The 19627-nt window shown below is 53.2% G+C and overlaps 1 protein-coding gene across 1 annotated transcript; it reads left to right on the forward strand.

Annotated features, from left to right (window-relative positions):
- The first annotated feature begins 434 nt into the window (after positions 1-434).
- On the forward strand, positions 435-17194 carry LOC119958297 (vigilin-like). The gene is given in 8 exon segments (XM_038786731.1): positions 435-504; positions 3702-3776; positions 5916-6029; positions 7004-7152; positions 9033-9248; positions 12477-12683; positions 16891-16949; positions 16951-17194. Coding segments are annotated over 6 exon segments (951 nt in total). The 5' UTR covers positions 435-504; positions 3702-3776; positions 5916-5953.
- The last annotated feature ends 2433 nt before the right edge of the window (positions 17195-19627 follow it).

Below are 19627 nucleotides of genomic sequence, written 5' to 3' on the forward strand. Positions count from 1 at the left end.
ATTGGGTACTCTAAATTTATAATTAATAAAACAAAATTGCTGATGTTGCGTTTGCTGTTGTCCCCTTCCTTCCTCTGCCCCTTCCTCCACCTATTCCTCCCTCCCTCTGTCCCTCCATTTGCCCATCCTCACTCCCTCCTTCCCTCGGTCCCTCCTTCACTCCCTCCCTCCGACCTCCAGCCCTCCCTCTCCTCCTTACCTCCGTCACTTCCTCACTCCCTTCCGTTCCCCGCCTTCCCTCACTCTTCTCCCTCCCCCCCATCTCTCACTCCCTCCTCCACCCCCTCACTGTTGCCTCCGTGCCTGGCTCCACTCCCTGGCTCCACTCCCTGCCTCCTCCCTCTCCCAGTGTCTCTGATGCGATAGTTTGACGAGGTCACAGAGACACAGAACAATGCAATAATCCTCCCGCTTGTCACCCGTGACCTCACAAGCGGCCGACAAGATTGAGCTCTGGGGTGGGATTTGTGTGATGCCAACCTTGGGTGACCCAGACTATTCATGGTCAGTACCCACCCGCGTGGCTCTCTTTGGCATCCGTGTCATGGTGTCTGGGGACGGGCTGAGTTTCCATGGTCACCTGCCGCCTCGGTCGAGTGGCTCGTTCCCGCGCCCGCCGCGTGAGCACACCACGGCGGCAGAGTTGTGGGGGCGGACAATGTCCAGCTCTGCCCTCCCCGCTGCTCATCCGGCTGTCCAGACTTTTGCGGCAGAGGGGCCGTGATCCAGATTGGAGTGAGGGTGGCGAGGGAGGACGGGCAGAGCTGGACCCTCATGGGCTCCACCCGGGAGACTGGGAGACTCGTGTGGCAGATTGAGGCAGGCGGGGAGAGCTCGGGCGCAGGCGGTCCGCGATCTAATTGCCGCTGCCCTCGTGTGCGCGGGAGGCTTGCGTCCGGGTGAGACGGGGCTGCAGGCAGCGGTGACACACTCGAGGGGCAGCTGGGTGACCACACGAGGGAGAAGGGAATAGAAGGGAATTCTGATGGGGGGGTACGTTGTGGGCTAGCTAGGTACGTTGTGGGCTAGCTAGGTTGGTTTTACGACAAAGTGCACCTTAACAGGCGACTGATCCCCAGCAGAAAACCCCACGCGATCGGTACCCTGCTTCGAACCTTGACCACCCCACTCAACACCCCCCCCTCCCCAGCCTGCCCTTGGAACGTCTGTAAGATCGTAGGTGAAAATCGAGCACCGGGAATTTCACCCCTCCTCCGGGGAGCCTGTGCGATGTTACTCCCTGAAGGACGCACGTTGGGTTTCTGAAAGGGTTAGTTCTGTGTGATTTGAACGGCGGCACAGTGGGTTAGCGCTGCTGCCTCAAGCCACCGAGGACCCGGGCTCGATCCCGTCCGTGTGGAGTTTGCACATCCTCCCCGTGTCTGCGTGGGTTTCCTCCGGGTGCTCCGGTTTCCTCCCACAGTCCAAAGATGTGCAGGTTGGGTGGATGATGAAATTGCCCAGTGTGTCCAAAATTCTATGATCTATGATTAACGTCGGACAAAAGTTCGGCACAACATCGTGGGCCGAAGGGCCTGTTCTGTGCTGTATTTCTCTATATCTTAGGGGCAGCAGGGTAGCATGGTGGTTAGCATAAATGCTTCACAGCTCCAGTGTCCCAGGTTTGATTCCCGGCTGGGTCACTGTCTGTGCGGAGTCTGCACGTCCTCCCCCTGTGTGTGTGTGTGGGTTTCCTCCGGGTGCTCCGGTTTCCTCCCACAGTCCAAAGATGTGCGGGTTAGGTGGATTGGCCATGCTAAATTGCCCGTAGTGTCCTAATTAAAGTAAGGTTAAGGGGGGGGTTGTTGGGTTACGGGTATAGGGTGGATACGTGGGTTTGAGTAGGGTGATCATGGCTCGGCACAACATTGAGGGCCGAAGGGCCTGTTCTGTGCTGTACTGTTCTATGTTCTATGTTCTATATATTCTATAACCCAAAGATGTGCAGGGTAGGTGGATTGGCCGCGCTAAATTGCCCCCTTGATTGGAGCAAAAAAGAACTGGGTACATCAAACTTTTAAAAAAGTTCTGTGACTTGTTGCCGCAACATTTATCAAACCCATACCTTCCATCCTGCCTTAAACCTTTGTGACTGAGTGAGTGGGAACATGCAGGGCAGATGCAGTATAGTGTGGATAAATGTGAAGTTATCCGCTTCAGTCGCAAAAATAGGCAGGCAGATTATTATTTGAATGGGTGTAAATTGAGAGAGGCGGCTACTCAGCGAGACCTTGCTGTCTTTGTGCGTCAGTCGTTGAAAGTAAGCGCGCAGGTACAGCAGGCGGTAAAGAAGGCAAATGGTATGTTGGCCTTCATAGCCAGAGGATTTGAGTACAGGAATAGAGATGTGTTTACTGCAATTATACAGGGCCTTGGTGAGGCCACACCTGGAATATTGGGCACAGTTTCGGTCTCCTTCTCTGAGGAAGGATGTTCTTGCTCTCGAGGGAATGCAGCGAAGGTTTGCCCGGCTGATTCCGGGGATGGCGGGACTGTTATATGAGGAGAGACACTAAATCGGTCAGGATTATTGCTCCAGGGTCCCGGGTTCGATTCCCGGCCTAGGGTGACTGTCTGTGCAGAGTCTGCACCTCCTCCCCCGTGTCTGCGTGGGTCTCCTCCGGGTGCTCCGGTTTTCCTCCCCCAGTCCAAAGATGTGCGGGTTAGGGTGGATTGGCCGTGATAAATTGCCCCTCGGTGTCCAAAGATTAGGTGAGGTTACGGGGATGGGGTGGAGGGGTGGGCTTGAACCTAAGTGGGGTGCCGCTGCTGACCCCAGTCCAAGGGCCAGTGCATGACTCGATGGGCCGAATGGCCTCCTCTCTGCACTGTAAATTCTATGATATTCATTGGCGTTTAGAAGAGTGAGAGGGGATCTTATAGAACCGTATAAAATTCTAACAGGATTAGACAGGGTAGATTCAGAAAGAATGTTCCCGATGGTGGGGGAGTCCAGGATTAGGGGTCATAGTTTGAGGATAAGGGGGTCAACCTTTTAGGACTGAGGTGAGGAGAAATTTCTTCACCCAGAGAGAGCGGGGAATCTGTGGAATTCGCTCCCGCAGGAAGTAGTTGAGGCCAAAACGTTGAGTAATTTTGAGCAGGAATTCGATATAGTTCTTGGGGCTAAAGGGATTTGGGGGGGAAGGCGGGATCAGGGTATTGAACTTGATGATCAGCCATGATCGTAATGAATGGCAGAGCAGGCTCGAAGGGCCGAATGGCCTCCTCCTGCTCCTGTTTTCTGTGTGTGTTTCACTCCCTCCACCACCGACGCACACAGTGTGTACCGTCGACAAATCCACTGTGGGGACTCGCCAAGGCCCCTCCGACAGACGGTCACCGCGGCCACTCGGAAGGAGGAGGGCAGCAGATAGCTGGGAACCCCACCCACCTGGAGGTTCCCCTCCCAGTCACTCACCGCCCCGACTGGGAAATATATCGGCCGCTGTCCGCTGGGGTCAAAATCCTGGAACCCCCCTCCCTAACAGCGCTGCGGGTGTACCTACAACCACAGGGGGCTTCAGCGGCTCAGGAAGGCGGCTCCCCCACCACCTTCTCGAGGGACAATTAGGGATGGGCAACAAATGCCGGGCCCAGGTCCCAGGAACAAATGTAGTCAGCACTCAGCGGCGCGCGAGGGGGAGTTTTGAAACTACATTTAAAAAAAACCCCCCGTCCGCTTTTTCCTTTCTCTTCAGGACAAAAGACACAAAGTCACACTGAAGCGACACCTCATTCAGGACGGTCTTTTCTGGCTTTAGACCATTTTGCAGGTGAGTCCGGCTGACGCGGGGGCCCCTTCAGGGCCCACTGAAGCCGGGGGGGGTGGCACTAGGAGGCGGCACAGGGGACGGCTTAGAATTAGGCAGTGCGCTTCACAACAAAGCCATTCTGCAGGCCGGCCGCCCGCCCTCCCAGCGCAGCAAGCCACCGCAGGCCCGACAGGCTCCCAACCAACCGCGATGCGACGGCCTTCACCGTGTTGGCGGAGGGATTGTGGCATTGACCCGGGAGACCTCCGCCTGCTCCTCCGGGGCAGCACGGTAGCATGGTGGTCAGCATCAATGCTTCACAGCTCCAGGGTCCCAGGTTCGGTTCCCGGCTGGGTCACTGTCTGTGCGGAGTCTGCACGTCCTCCCCGTGTGTGTGTGGGTTTCCTCCGGGTGCTCCGGTTTCCTCCCACAGTCCAAAGATGTGCGGGTTAGGTGGATTGGCCGTGCTAAATTGCCCTTAGTGTCCTAAAAAGTAAGGTTAAGGGGGGGTTGTTGGGTTACGGGTATAGGGTGGATACGTGGGTTTGAGTAGGGTGATCATGGCTCGGCACAACATCGAGGGCCGAAGGGCCTGTTCTGTACTGTACTGTTCTATGTTCCTCCTCCTCCTCCTCCTCACATCGCGCCGCGGGATGTTCAGCACCCGCTTGCGAGGGAGGGCAGGGATATGCCACTTAAATGCCCTTAAATTTGGCGAGTCTACTACCGTTGCAGGCAGGGCGTTCCACACCCCTACTACTCTCTGAGTAAAGAAACTGCCTCTGACATCTGTCCTATATCTACCACCCCTCAATTTAAAGCTATGTCCCCTCGTGTTGGTCATCACCATCCGAGGAAAGAGACTCTCACTGTCCACCCTATCTAACCCTCTGACTATCTTATATGTCTCTATTAAGTCACCTCTCAGCCTTCTCCTCTCTAACGAAAACAACCTCAAGTCCCTGAGCCTTTCCTCGTAAGACCTTCCCTCCATACCAGGCAACATCCTAGTAAATCTCCTCTGAACCCTTTCCAAAGCTTCCACATCCTTCCTATAATGTGGTGACCAGAACTGCACGCAGTACTCCAGGTGCGGCCGCACCAGAGTTTCGTACAGCTGCAACATGACCTTGTGGCTCCGAAACTCAATCCCCCTACTGATAAAGGCTAGCACACCATATGCCTTCTTAACAGCCCTATTAACCTGGGTGGCAACTTTCAGGGATTTATGTACCTGGATGCCGAGATCTTTCTGTTCAAACTCTGTATTTTATATTGTCTGCCCATGTTCGTCCAGGTGTGCTTTGAGTAAATATTAATTTTTTTTTGTGGAATTTTTCCAATTGCGATGGCCGGGAATCGAACCCGGCGTAACTGCTGGGAAGGCAGCTCTGCTCACCACTATACCACCACCGCTTATTTTAATTTTTCCAATTGAGGGGCAATTTACAATCCACCTACCCTGCACATCTTTGGGTTGTGGGGGCGAAACCCGCGCAGACACGGGGAGAATGTGCAAACTCCACACGGGCAGTGACCCAGAGCCGGGATCGAACCCGGGTCCTCGGCTCCGTGAGGCAGCAGCGCTAACCCACTGCGCCGCCGTGCCCGCCCCACTGTGAGTAGACATAATCATGTTCCCACTTTGTGGTACCCAAGTTAGGACCCATAAACGTCACCGTGACGGATATGGATTGATTCGAGTGTAAGAAATTCAGTATAAACCCCTCCTGACCCAGACACTGATGAGAATAGAGCCATCCCATTCCCGCAATGAAAAGGAGGGCCATTCGGCCCATCGAGTCTGCACCACCCCTCAGACAGGACGCTCCACCTACGCCCAGACCCCCGTAACCACACCTCACCTGCACATCTTTGGAGTGCGGGGGGAAACCGGAGCGCCCGCCACGCAGACACGGGGAGAGAACGTGCGGACTCCGCACAGAGAGTGACCCAAGCCGGGAATGGAACCTGGGACCCTGACGTTGTGAAGCAGCAGCGCTAACCCGCTGAGCCAACATGGAAACCCCCCCCCCCACAGCGGGTCATTGAGGCGGGCAGGGTCGATGTATTTAACGGGCATCTGGTTGGGGAAGGGGGGGGGGGGTTGCCCTCTTTCTCCCTCCCCCTCACCCCAAATCCTTTTTGTTGTCTCCGCAGTGGAATATCGGAATCTGTCAGATCTGGGATTTGGAACCATGAGCTCGGTTGCCGTGCTGACGCCGGAGAGCTTCGCTGAGCATCGCAGTGGCCTAGGCGACCAGGAGACCAGAGGTGGGTGCTGCCGGGCAGGCGGGTGCTGCCGGGCAGGTGGCTGCCGTGTTTAGCAAGATAGGGGTCGAAGGTCGATGCCTGGGCTGAAGTGACCATGCAGTAAACGTGGCGGCCATTTTGTGCACAGAGATCTCCCATAACCAGCACCGTGATAATGACTGCAATGCCGCCATTGTGAGGGATAAATATTGACCCTAGGACATTGGGAAAGGAGTCATTTATGTTTACCCAGGAGGGCAAAGGCGGGGGGGGGGGGGGGGGGGGGTGGAATGGTGTGTGGGGGCGTGGGAGAGGCGCATTTTGGCATCACGCCCGTGTGACAGCACCCTCCGCCCTGCGCTTGAAGAGTGGGCCTTGATTTGGTGCTCCGCAGCCCTCTTGAGTTGAGACTTGACCCCCACGGGCCGCTGCTGACCCCAGTGCACAGCAGGAGGCCCCCCCCCCCCCCCCCTCATTCCACGTTCCAGTCTGCCGCGAGATAGCCGACCTCAACTGACCCCTGTGGGTCGCCCTTGGACTTCTGGGGGCTGTTACTGGGATCTCATCTCGTTTCCATGGTGGGAGTGTGCGTGCGTATCAGGTGAGGGCAGACCCGGGTCTGACTGCGATGCCTCTGCAGTCGAATAGCGCTGCCGAGGGCTCGCACAATTAGAGTGGGACGTTAGCCTGTTAAGAGAGGGCTTCTGGTCATTCCCCCCACCCTTAACACCTTCAGAAGAGGAGGGGCGAATGCCGGGACACGGTTCCCAAGAGGGCCCATCTGGCGTCTGGAAGGGAGGGGAAGAAACGGTGCCAGTGACGATGAGGGAACGATGCGAGCCCGCTCTGCTCTATCGCACGCCCTGGTCAGAGAAACCATGGCACAACCAAGGGTGCCTGAGGCAGTGACGGACGTGAGTCTCATCAAGCGGCTACTGTCCCAACGGTAGCAGCTCTTGTGATGCTCACTTACATTGTGGCTTATGTGTTTGCAGGTGGAGTATCTGAGGATGAAGCTTATATCCCCACTTACCTGGAGGCTTTCCCTCCTCTCCCGGAGAAGGGAACGTCGGGGGACAAGTCCGGAGAACCAGTTGGCGCATGGAGCAAAATCCGACCCATCAAATCCTCAGTGGTAACCCAGGTATGCGTGCACTCGCCGTGGTAAAACACGCAGCGAAATGGACCCCAGGGATCTACTTAAGACAAGACCTGGGCAGCACAGTGGCACAGTGGGTTAGCACTGCTGCCTCACGTCGCCGGGGTCCCGGGTTCGATCCCGGCTCTGGGTCACCGTCCATGTGGAGTTTGCTGATTCTCCCTGTGTCTGTGTGGGTTTCGCCCCCACAACCCAAAGATGTGGGCAGCACGGTAGCATGGTGGTTAGCATAAATGCTTCACAGCTCCAGGGTCCCAGGTTCGATTCCCGGCTGGGTCACTGTCTGTGCGGAGTCTGCACGTCCTCCCCGTGTGTGCGTGGGTTTCCTCCGGGTGCTCCGGTTTCCTCCCACAGTCCAAAGATGTGCGGGTTAGGTGGATTGGCCGTGCTAAATTGCCCGTAGTGTCCTTAAAAGTAAGGTTAGGGGGGGGGGGGGTTGTTGGGTTACGGGTATAGGGTGGATACGTGGGTTTGAGTAGGGTGATCATTGCTCGGCACAACATCGAGGGCCGAAGGGCCTGTTCTGTGCTGTACTGTTCTATGTTCTATGTGCAGGGTAGGGTGGATTGGCCGCGCTAAATTGCCCCTTAATTGGAAAAAGTGAATTGGGTACTCTAAATTTATTAAAAAAAAGACATGTCTGTGATCCTGTACTACCTTTAACGCCCCCTTGGGATGACTCCCAGAGCATTCCCGGGGCCAATGGACCGCTTTCCAAACTGGTGCGCTGTGGGGGAACGAGGCAGCCAGTTTACGGGTAGCAGAATCCCACAGAGAACATGGATGGTTGTTGAGGTCTTTTCTTAAGTCGATCCCCGGGGTCTATATTGGTTGGGGCGCGGAGGAGAACATCCCCCCTTTCCTTTCTTGGCAATACCGGCCGGGTGCAACTTTGTTTACGGCCAGCCGAGAGGACAGGTGGGAGCCTCGGTTTGAGGCCTACACTGTTACAGTCTTCAGGAACTGTCTTCTCAGTTTGATTTCCCTCTCCCAAGGGCCCTGCCTGCTTTTCTGTAAAATACCGGGTACGTCAGCTCCTATCATTAACCACATCACCTTACCAGCTGAACACAATTCCACAGGCAACCCTCTTAATCTATAAAACAATAAACCATCCCAAGCTTTTACGATGCTTTAATTGCACCCCCCCCCCCCCCCCTGACTCACAAAAGGCCTGGCTGTCTTGCGAACCAGGATTTCTGATAACACGTGACTGCAGCAGTCAAACACACCACCCCAGACTTTGAACCCTCACCGCACCAAATACTTTCAATGCGATATAGAACATAGAACATAGAACAGTACAGCACAGAACAGGCCCTTCGGCCCTCGATGTTGTGCCGAGCAATGATCACCCTACTTAAACCCACGTAACCCGTAACCCAACAATCCCCCCATTAACCTTACACTACGGGCAATTTTAGCATGGCCAATCCACCTAACCCGCACATCTTTGGACTGTGGGAGGAAACCGGAGCACCCGGAGGAAACCCACACACACACGGGGAGGACGTGCAGACTCCACACAGACAGTGACCCAGCCGGGAATCGAACCTGGGACCCTGGAGCTGTGAAGCATTGATGTCTGAAATGCCTACATTCATCACAGATGGTTAGGTTTTCGTCCCTCAGGGCGGCGTGGCGGCGCAGCGGTTGGCACTGCTGCCTCACGTGGCCGGGGACCCGGTTTCGATCCCGGGGTCACTGTCCGTGTGGGGTTCGCGCATTCTCTCCGTGTCTGCGTGGGTCTATGTTCTATGTTCTATTACTCCTGACCTCAGCGCTTTACCCACTGCGCTACAAGAGGGTGAGCATGGCGGGTGTTATCTGTCTCTCTCTCTTTGTCTCGTTCCCCCCACCCCCAGGTGTTTCACGTCCCCCTGGAGGAGCGCAGGTACAAGGACAACAGTCAGTTTGGCGAGGGCGAGGAGGCGAAGGTGTGCCTGGACATCATGCAGAAGACGGGGGCCCACATTGAGCTCTCACTGGCCAAAGACCAGGGCATGTCCATCATGGTGACCGGCAAACTGGACTCTGTTATGAAGGCAAGGAAGGAAATCGTGGCTCGGCTTCAGACCCAGGTCAGCCGTCAGGAATAGTACCTCACTGTTGTGTGTCCGTGTGTTTGTCTGTGTGTGTGTCCGTGTGTATGTCCGTGTGTGTGTCCGTGTGTCCATATGTGTGTGTGTCCGTGTGTAGATGTGTGCCCATATGTGTGTGGTGTGTATATGTGTATGTTCGTGTGTGTCTGTGTGTGTCCGCGTGTGTCTCTGTGTGAGTATGTCTCTGCGTGTGTGTGTGTCTGTGTGAGTATGTCTCTGCGTGTGTTTATTGTGTGCGTCCGTGTGTGTGTCCGCGTGTGTCTGTGCATGTCTCTGTGTGTTTGTGTGTGTGTATGTGTGTCTGTGTGTGTCCATGTGTCTGTGTGTTTGTGTGTCCGTCCGTGTGAGTCCTTGTGTGTCTCGGTGTGAGTATATCTCTGCGTGTGTTAGTGTGTCTGTGTGTGTGTGTCCGTGTGTGTCTCTGTGTAAGTATGTCTCTGTGTGTGTCCGTGTGTGTGTGTCCGTGTGTGTCTCTGTGTAAGTATGTCTCTGTGTGTGTCCGTGTGTGTGTGTCCGTGTGTGTGTGTCCTTGTGTGTCTCTGTGTGAGTATGTCTCTGCGTGTGTCTGTGTGTGTGTGTCTGTGTGTGTGTGTCCGTGTGTGTGTGTCCGTGTGTGTGTGTCCGTGTGTGTGTCCTTGTGTGTCTCTGTGTGAGTATATCTCTGCGTGTGTTTGTGTGTCCGTGTGTGTGTGTCCGTGTGTGTCTCTGTGTGAGTATGTCTCTGCGCGTGTCTGTGTGTGTGTGTCCGTGTGTGTGTGTCCGTGTGTGTGTGTCCGTGTGTGTGTCCTTGTGTGTCTCTGTGTGAGTATGTCTCTGCGTGTGTTTGTGAGTCTGTGTGTGTCAACAAACAAATATCACCAATTTCAAACGGGTTTGTTACTTCCCCCTTTTTCTCCCCTAAACGACCCCAACATCCCCCTTCCCAACAGACCCCCCTACCCGCTGGCGACAAACAGATCCTCAAAGAGAGTCAGAAGGAGCCTCCATCTCACATAGAACCCCTCTGCCGACCCTCTGAGAGCGAACTTAATCTCCTCCAATTGTTCCCCCAGAAATCGCACCGGAAATCGCCCCCAGAGGCGCCACAGTATCATCATCCAACCCCACTATTTCCGACAGGGTCTCGAAGAATGATGTACCATCAATTGAACGCGAGACGAGTTGCTGTACAAGAGTATGGCTTTAATCAGCTAGATGTTAGCCCTGCGGTCGATTACAGTAAATGGGCGACCGCCGGGAGTACTGGGTATTTATACCCCGCCCCGGAGGCGGGGTTAACTCAGCCTCTCGACCAATCGGGGAGCCGTCACATGACTGGTCTCAACCAATCGGTCGAGAGGCACATGACCGACCAGGGCCAATGGTAAGCCGGTGTTCTGCACCAATGGCAGGCAGCTATGCTAATCATACCACCACAAAGAACGAAGCTCAGAATCCCCCAAACTGCGGGCAAGGCCAAAAGCTACGGCCATGATTCGCAGGCTTTCTCCTGCACCTGTCACCTACATCCTCCGCCTCAGGGGAAACCCCCTACTCCCAACAAAGCCTGAGTCACCTGGGCCCTGTGGGAGATATCAGGACTAATGGGGTCCAATTCTGTTGCCTCGTCGAGCTCAGCATTCCCTTGACTGTAGAAGATTAATGGATGATCTAATTGAAGTCTTTGAGGAATTGGTGAGGTAAATGTGTGAAGCTCGTTTCCTCTGCTTGCGGGAGGTGGGGGGAAGGGAAGGAGTGGGGGGAGTGGGGGGGGGGGGGGGGGGGAATCCAAAAGGGGGGCAGGGCCTTAAACTTAGAGGCCCTGGTTATTCAGGGTCGATTTCAGGAACATTTCCCTCACTGTGGGGAGTGGGAATCTGGGACTCTCGCAGCCAAGAGCTGTTGAACCTTTGTTGGAACCAACAATTCTACGGACACGTGCTTGTAGGATTAGAATAGCGGTTTTAATATACTCACAACAGAGCCAGCCGGTTAGCCGTTGAACTTTCGGTGAACTGGCCGGCTGACCCTGTGGCACTGATCTTTATACAGCAGCTCCAGGGGGAGGAGTCCTGGGCGGAGCCAAGGGAGAAGCCCAGTACAATTCCCGAGCATTCCCAGAGCTACTCCCCCCCTGGTGGTCAGGTAGTGCAACTGCACTTACAATATAGGCACATGTATAGACAGATTATAATCCGGTGTGAATCACATTCACCACCACCTTGTAGGACTGACGCATTTTCTATGAGGCAAGGGCGTTAAGGGTTTCACATTTTGGATAGCTCGAACATTGCCCTTCGTGAAGTGCCCCCCCCACTCCCTCCCCCTCGGGCCTGTCTCTCAAATGAAAGCCTCCATTTTAGCACAGGGGACCATTCTCTGAGGGGGAGTATTTTAAAAAGATGGTACTCGCATTCAAAGTATCGTCTTGCATCATTGACTTGTCTGTAGGGCAGCACGGTAGCATTGTGGATAGCACAATTGCTTCATAGCTCCAGGGTCCAGGGTCGATTCCCGGCTTGGGTCACTGTCTGTGCGGAGTCTGCACGTTCTCCCCGTGTGTGCGTGGGTTTCCTCCGGGTGCTCCGGTTTCCTCCCACACCCCAAAGATGTGCAGGTTAGGGTGGATGGGCCGTGATAAATTGCCCTTAGTGTCCAAAATTGCCCTTAGTGTTGGGTGGGGATACTGGGTTATGGGGATAGGGTGGAGGTTTAGATTTAGATTTAGATTTAGAACAGTACAGCACAGAACAGGCCCTTCGGCCCTCGATGTTGTGCCGAGCAATGATCACCCTACTCAAACTCACGTATCCACCCTATACCCGTAACCCAACAACTCCCCCCTTAACCTTACTTTTTTTTTAAGACACTACGGGCAATTTAGCATGGGAGTTAAACAGCCTGGTGAAACACAGAAACGCTGGTGTTGACCTTGGGTAGGGTGCTCTTTCCAAGAGCCGGTGCAGACTCGATGGGCCGAATGGTCTCCTTCTGCACTGTAAATTCTATGATACTATGATTCCAAATAAACCTGTTGGACTTTAACCTGGTGTTGGAAGACTTCTTAATGTAGTGGGACAATTAACGTCCGTGAACAGACTGTGGGGCGAAGGCTGAATAAGTGAACAGATTTGCAAATCTCCCCCCCCCCCCCCCCCCCCCCCCCCCCCCCCCCCCGCTTTCGTGACCTGCGTTTCGGTGTTTCACCGGGCTGTTTAACTCCCGTAGGCTTCGGCGACTGTCACCATCCCAAAGGAACACCACCGGTTCGTCATCGGCAAGAATGGAGAGAAGCTGCAGGAACTTGAGTTGAAGACCGCCACGAAGATCAACATCCCCCGCCCCGATGACCCCAGCAACCAGATTAAAATCACCGGGACAAAGGAAGGCATCGAGAAGTCTCGGCACGAGATCCTGCTCATCTCGGCTGAACAGGTAGGCCCGCCCGCAACTTCCTCTCAAAATGCGATCGGACGCGTTTGGTTGATGCTCAGATGGACCTGTGTTCGCTCGTGCAAGACCACAACACAGTCGGAACAGAATTGGGCCATTCGGCCCATCGAAGTCTGCTCCGCCATTTAATGAGGTCGTGACTGATCTGATGTGATAAACCTCAGCTCCACTTACTTGCCTCATTCCCGTAAACCTCGATCCCATCACTGATGAAAAATCTCGGCCTTGAACGTACTTAGCGACCCGGCCTCTACAGCTCTCTGTGAATTCCACAGATTCACTCCCCTCCGAGAGAAGAAATTCCTCCTCATCTCTGTCTGAAATGGGCGCCCCCCCGCCCTCACTCTGAGATTCTGCCCTCTGGTCCCAGACTCTCCCACACGGGGAAACAACCTCTCAGCATCGACCCTGTCAAACCCCCTGAGAATCCGATATACTAACGTTTCAAGTCCATCATTGGCCAGTGTCGAAGGAGGCCATTCGGCCCATCGAGCCGGCACCGACCCTCTGAAAGAGCACTCCACCAAGGCCCACTCCCCTGTCCTAACCCCGCGACCCCTTGCATTGACCACGGCCACTTCATCTAACCCGCGCGTCTTTGGACTGTGGGAGGAAACCCACTGGGACACTGGGGCAGAACGAGCAGACTCCGCACTGACAGTGGCCCAAGCCGGGAATTGAACCCGGGACCCTGGCGCTGGGAAGCCACAGTGCTAACCACTGTGCTGCCGCGCCGCCCAAGAAGAGGGTTGTAGCAGGTTAAAAACGATAGCCAAAGGGCAGCACGGTGGCGCAGTGGTTAGCACAGCTGCCTCACGGCGCTGAAGTCCCAGGTTCGATCCCGGCCCTGGGTCACTGTCCGTGTGGAGTTTGCACATTCTCCCCTTGTTTGCGTGGGTTTCGCCCCCCACAACCCAAAGATATGTAGAGTAAGTGGATTGGTCACACTAAATTGGCCCTTAATTGGAAAAAAATAATTGGGTACTCTAAAATAAAAAAAAACGATAGCCAAGACTGTTGTTAATGGACAAGCAAGTCTTCACGCAGAGAGTGGGCATAGGGAATTCTGGCCCCTCAGGAAGCTGGGAGGGGGGAGGGGGGGGGGGGTGAGTTGCCTCCACTGCTATTGCGCTAACTCGGTGTAGACCAGGGTAGATGGTGTGAAATAGGAACCCGGAGTAGGTGTCAGGGGACTGTCCCTTTGAGAAATGTTTTTGTCTTATCACAGTCCAAAGATGTGCGGGTTAGGTGGATTGGCCGTGCTAAATTGCCCGTAGTGTCCTAATAAATGTAAGGTTAAGGGGGGGGTTGTTGGGTTTCGGGTATAGGGTGGATATGTGGGTTTGAGTAGGGTGATCATGGCTCGGCACAACATTGAGGGCCGAAGGGCCTGTTCTGTGCTGTACTGTTCTATGTTCTATGTTCTATGGCTTCAGTGATGTCGTTGTGTGGGTGGAGCTGGGCTGTGGCTCTGGGAGTTGGTTTTACTTTTGCTTTGGTTTTGAACTGCTTTGTTCTGCACAGGTTGAAAGAAGTGTTTCTCTATCTTCATTTTAAAAGCGGCTTCCAGATTACTTGATAACTTAAAAAAGATAACTGCTTTCTGGAAGGGATTCAAACCTGCTGTTTTGGAAAGGGAACAAGAGCATCTTGTTATTGAATTGGAACAGTTAAGGGGGAATTCATTAAGGGTTATACATAGATTACTGTAGCTGCGTGGGGTATTTATGTTTATAATTGATAAAAATGCTCAGTTACTGCCGCAATTACGTCTTCTTTTCGTGTTTTGTCAGGCAATGTTATTTTAAAATTTAGAGTACCCAATTATTTTTTCCAATTAAGGGGCAATTTAGCGTGGCCAAGCCCCCTAGCCTGCGCATCTTTGGGATGTGGGGGCGAAACCCACGCAGACACGGGGAGAATGTGCAAACTCCACACGGACAGTGACCCAGGGCCGGGATTCGAACCCGGGTCCTCGGCGCCGTGAGGCAGTAGTGCTAACCCACTGTGCCGCCGTGCTGCCCCCGTCAGGCAATGTTAACTACAATGTTTTTGCCGAATCTAAAAGCCTTTTTTTAGTCTCCGTTTGTAAGAACAAAGAAAAGTGCAGCACAGGAACAGGCCCTTCGGCCCTCCAAGCCCGTGCCGACCATGCTGCCCGTCTGAACTAAAATCTTCTCCACTTCCGGGGTCCATATCCTTGCCTGTCTTGCCTGTCGGCCTTGCCTGTATGGGGATTGCATGTTCTCCCCATGTCTGTGTGGATTTCCTCCAGGTGCACCGGTTTCCTCCCATAGTCCAGAGGTGGATTGGCAACGCTAAGTTTCCCTTTCGCGTCCAAAGATGTGCAGGTTTGTTGGCTACACTTCAAGTATAGTGTTCAATTCTGGTCGCCACACTATCAGAAGGATGTGGAGGCTTTAGAGAGGGTGCAGAAGAGATTTACCAGGATGTTGCCTGGTATGGAGGGTATTAGCTATGAGGAGCGGTTGAATAAACTCGGTTTGTTCTCACTGGAACGACGGAGGTTGAGGGGGGCGACCTGATAGAGGTCGACAAAATTATGAGGGGCATAGACAGAGTGGATCGTCAGAGGCTTTTCCCCAGGGTAGAGGGGTCAATTACTAGGGGCATAGGTTTAAGGTGAGAGGGGCAAGGTTTAGAGTAGATGTACGAGGTAAGTTTTTTTATACAGAGGGTGCCTGGAACTCGCTGCCGGAGGAGGTGGTGGAAGCAGGGACGATAGTGACATTTAAGGGGCATCTTGACAAATACAGGGATAGGATGGGAATAGAGGGATACGGACCCAGGAAGTGTAGAAGATTTTAGTTTAGTCGGGCAGCATGGCTGGCACGGGCTTGAAGGGCTGAAGGGCCTGTTCCTGTGCTGTATTTTTCTTTGCCCTTCTTTGTATTCCTCTAGTCCCATCCTTTGTCAAGATGCCCCTTAAACGTCACCAAGGTACTGCGTGTGGCCCTCTCCAGCCCCCCAAAAACATCTCAAGGCTCTGAAAGAGCCAATGTCCACAACCCACTCCCTACTTAAACTGGAATACATCACCTGAAAAGCAAACACAAATATGCTCACCCCTCACTCTCTGTAAGTTCACTGAGCCAACCCAATCACGAAAGATAGACTTTTACCCCACGAGCGTGGGTTTCCTCCGGGTGCTCCGGTTTCCTCCCACAGTCCAAAGATGTGCGGGTTAGGTGGATTGGCCATGCTAAATTGCCCGTAGTGTCCTAATTAAAGTGAGGTTAAGGGGGGGTTGTTGGGTTACGGGTATAGGGTGGATACGTGGGTTTGAGTAGGGTGATCATGGCTCGGCACAACATCGAGGGCCGAAGGGCCTGTTCTGTGCTGTACTGTTCTATGTTCTATGAGCCTCCAATTTGTTATGGGCCAGGGTTTAGAAAACTCCAAAGTATGTCATGGTTCATCTGACCTACAACTGTTTATTGATTTTGGTCATGATGAACACAGGGGCCTGCATTTCAGATGTTATTCAACAGAGGCCTTAAGCGCTTTCAATCAAAATCAATGTTTATTCCACGAATTTAGTAAAAAATTTTAAACCAGGGCAGCACGGTGGCCTAGTGGTTAGCACAACCGCCTCACGGCGCTGAGGTCCCAGGTTCGATCCCGGCTCTGGGTCACTGTCCGTGTGGAGTTTGCACATTCTCCCCGTGTCTGCGTGGGTTTCGCCCCCGCAACCCAAAAATGTGCAGAGTAGGTGGATTGGCCATGCTAAATTGCCCCTTAATTGGAAAAAATAATTGGGGAATCTAAATTTATAAAAAAAAAAAATTTTTTTTTTTTAAAAACACATGCATTTTTATCAACTACAAACATGAATACCCCACCCAGCTACAGTAATCTATGTATCACCCTGAATGAATTCCCCCTTAACTGTTCCAATTCGGTAACAACATGCAATAAATCCGAAACCCCTTTTCAAAAACATCACTGAAGCCATGTGATAAGACAAAAACATTTCTTAAAGGGACGCTCTCATGACATAAGCCATTCGGCCCCTCGAACCTGCCATGTAAAATCGTGGCTGACCTGATTACCATTACCCACCCAGTAAGAAAGATGGTGTTTTAATTCCCGATCACCGTTGACAGTATTGGAGAAGTTAAGGAGCTCGCCTAATTGCCTTAACCCCTGTTTTCTGACCCGCCTCTAGGACAAACAGGCTGTGGAGAGGATAAATCTGGAGAAGGTCTTCCATCCATTCATCGCTGGGGCTACAACAAGTGGCTCAGGAGATCATGCAGGAGACCGGAGCTCGTATCAACATCCCCCCTCCCAGCATCAACAAGGATGAGATCTTCATCATCGGTGAGAAGGAGCCGGTGGCCCAGGCGGCAACCCTCATCAGGAAGATTTACGAGGAGAAGGTTAGACCGGGGTCTCCGTACGAGAGGCACATTTATTTCTTTTCCGCCGTAGCAGGTCTTAGAGATCTCTCAAACCTTCATAGCCAGTGAAAGGCTTTTGAAGTGCGAGTGGGCCCACTGACTTCCAACTCCATGACTTAATGCTGCTCCTCGTCTCTCACTCCTGCAGTTAAATATATCATTCCTCCCTCCTCCGTTAAACCTGTTACTCTCTCCCCTCACTCTCCCTCAGTTAATGCTCTCACTCTCCCTCACTCACTCCCTCAGTTAATGCTGTCTCTCCCCCTCACTCACTCCCTCAGTTAATGCTGTCTCTCCCCCTCACTCACCCCCTCAGTTAATGCTGTCACTCTCTCTCACTCACTCCCTCAGTTAATGCTGTCACTCTCACTCACTCCCTCAGTTAATGCTGTCACTCTCCCTCACTCACTCCCTCAGTTAATGCTGTCACTCTCCCTCACTCACTCCCTCAGTTAACGCTGTCTCTCTCCCTCACTCACTCCCTCAGTTAATGCTCTCACTCTCCCTCACTCACTCCCTCAGTTAACACTGTCACTCTCCCTCACTCACTCCCTCAGTTAATGCTGTCACTCTCCCTCACTCACTCCCTCAGTTAATGCTTTCACTCCCTCACTCACTCCGTCAGTTAATGCTCTCACTCTCCCTCACTCAATCCCTCAGATAACGCTGTCACTCTCCCTCACTCAATCCCTCAGATAACACTCTCACTCTCCCTCACTCACTCCCTCAGTTAACGCTGTCACTCTCTCTCACTCACTCCCTCAGTTAATGCTCACTCTCTCACTCACTCCCGCAGTTAATGCTGTCACTCTCCCTCACTCACTCCCTCAGTTAATGCTCTCACTCTCCCTCACTCCCTCAGTTAACGCTGTCACTCTCCCTCACTCACTCCCTCAGTTAATGCTCTCACTCTCCCTCACTCACTCCCTCAGTTAATGCTGTCACTCTCCCTCACTCACTCCCTCAGTTAATGCTCTCACTCTCCCTCACTCACTCCCTCAGTTAATGCTCTCACTCTCCCTCACTCACTCCCTCAGTTAATGCTCTCACTCTCTCTCACTCACTCCCTCAGTTAATGCTCTCACTCTCCCTCACTCACTCCCTCAGTTAATGCTGTCACTCACCCTCACTCACTCCCTCAGTTAATGCTGTCACTCTCCCTCACTCCCTCAGTTAATGCTCTCACTCTCCCTCACTCACTCCCTCAGTTAATGCTGTCACTCTCCCTCACTCACTCTCTCAGTTAATGCTCTCACTCTCCCTCACTCACTCCCTCAGTTAATGCTGTCTCTCTCCCTCACTCACTCCCTCAGTTAATGCTGTCTCTCTCCCTCACTCACTCTCTCAGTTAATGCTGTCACTCTCCCTCACTCACTCCCTCAGTTAACACTGTCTCTCTCCCTTACTCACTCCCTCAGTTAATGCTGTCACTCTCCCTCACTCACTCTCCCTCACTCACTCCCTCAGATAACACTGTCACTCTCCCTCACTCACTCCCTCAGTTAATGCTTTCACTCCCTCACTCACTCCGTCAGTTAATGCTCTCACTCTCCCTCACTCAATCCCTCAGATAACGCTGTCACTCTCCCTCACTCAATCCCTCAGATAACACTCTCACTCTCCCTCACTCACTCCCTCAGTTAACGCTGTCACTCTCTCTCACTCACTCCCTCAGTTAATGCTCACTCTCTCTCACTCACTCCCTCAGTTAATGCTGTCACTCTCCCTCACTCACTCCCTCAGTTAATGCTCTCACTCTCCCTCACTCCCTCAGTTAACGCTGTCACTCTCCCCCACTCACTCCCTCAGTTAATGCTCTCACTCTCCCTCACTCACTCCCTCAGTTAATGCTGTCACTCTCCCTCACTCACTCCCTCAGTTAATGCTCTCACTCTCCCTCACTCACTCCCTCAGTTAATGCTCTCACTCTCCCTCACTCACTCCCTCAGTTAATGCTCTCACTCTCTCTCACTCACTCCCTCAGTTAATGCTCTCACTCTCCCTCACTCATTCCCTCAGTTAATGCTCTCACTCTCCCTCACTCACTCCCTCAGTTAATGCTGTCACTCTCCCTCACTCCCTCAGTTAATGCTCTCACTCTCCCTCACTCACTCCCTCAGTTAATGCTGTCACTCTCCCTCACTCACTCTCTCAGTTAATGCTCTCACTCTCCCTCACTCACTCCCTCAGTTAATGCTGTCTCTCTCCCTCATTCACTCCCTCAGTTAATGCTGTCTCTCTCCCTCACTCACTCTCTCAGTTAATGCTGTCACTCTCCTTCACTCACTCCCTCAGTTAACACTGTCTCTCTCCCTTACTCACTCCCTCAGTTAATGCTGTCACTCTCCCTCACTCACTCTCCCTCACTCACTCCCTCAGATAACACTGTCACTCTCCCTCACTCACTCCCTCAGTTAATGCTGCCACTCTCCCTCACTCACTCTCACTCACTCCCTCAGTTAATGCTCTCACTCCCTCACTCACTCCCTCAGTTAACGCTGT

The sequence above is a fragment of the Scyliorhinus canicula genome, chromosome 29 (genome assembly GCF_902713615.1).
Source record: "Scyliorhinus canicula chromosome 29, sScyCan1.1, whole genome shotgun sequence".
In the NCBI taxonomy this organism is placed as follows: Eukaryota; Metazoa; Chordata; class Chondrichthyes; order Carcharhiniformes; family Scyliorhinidae; genus Scyliorhinus; species Scyliorhinus canicula.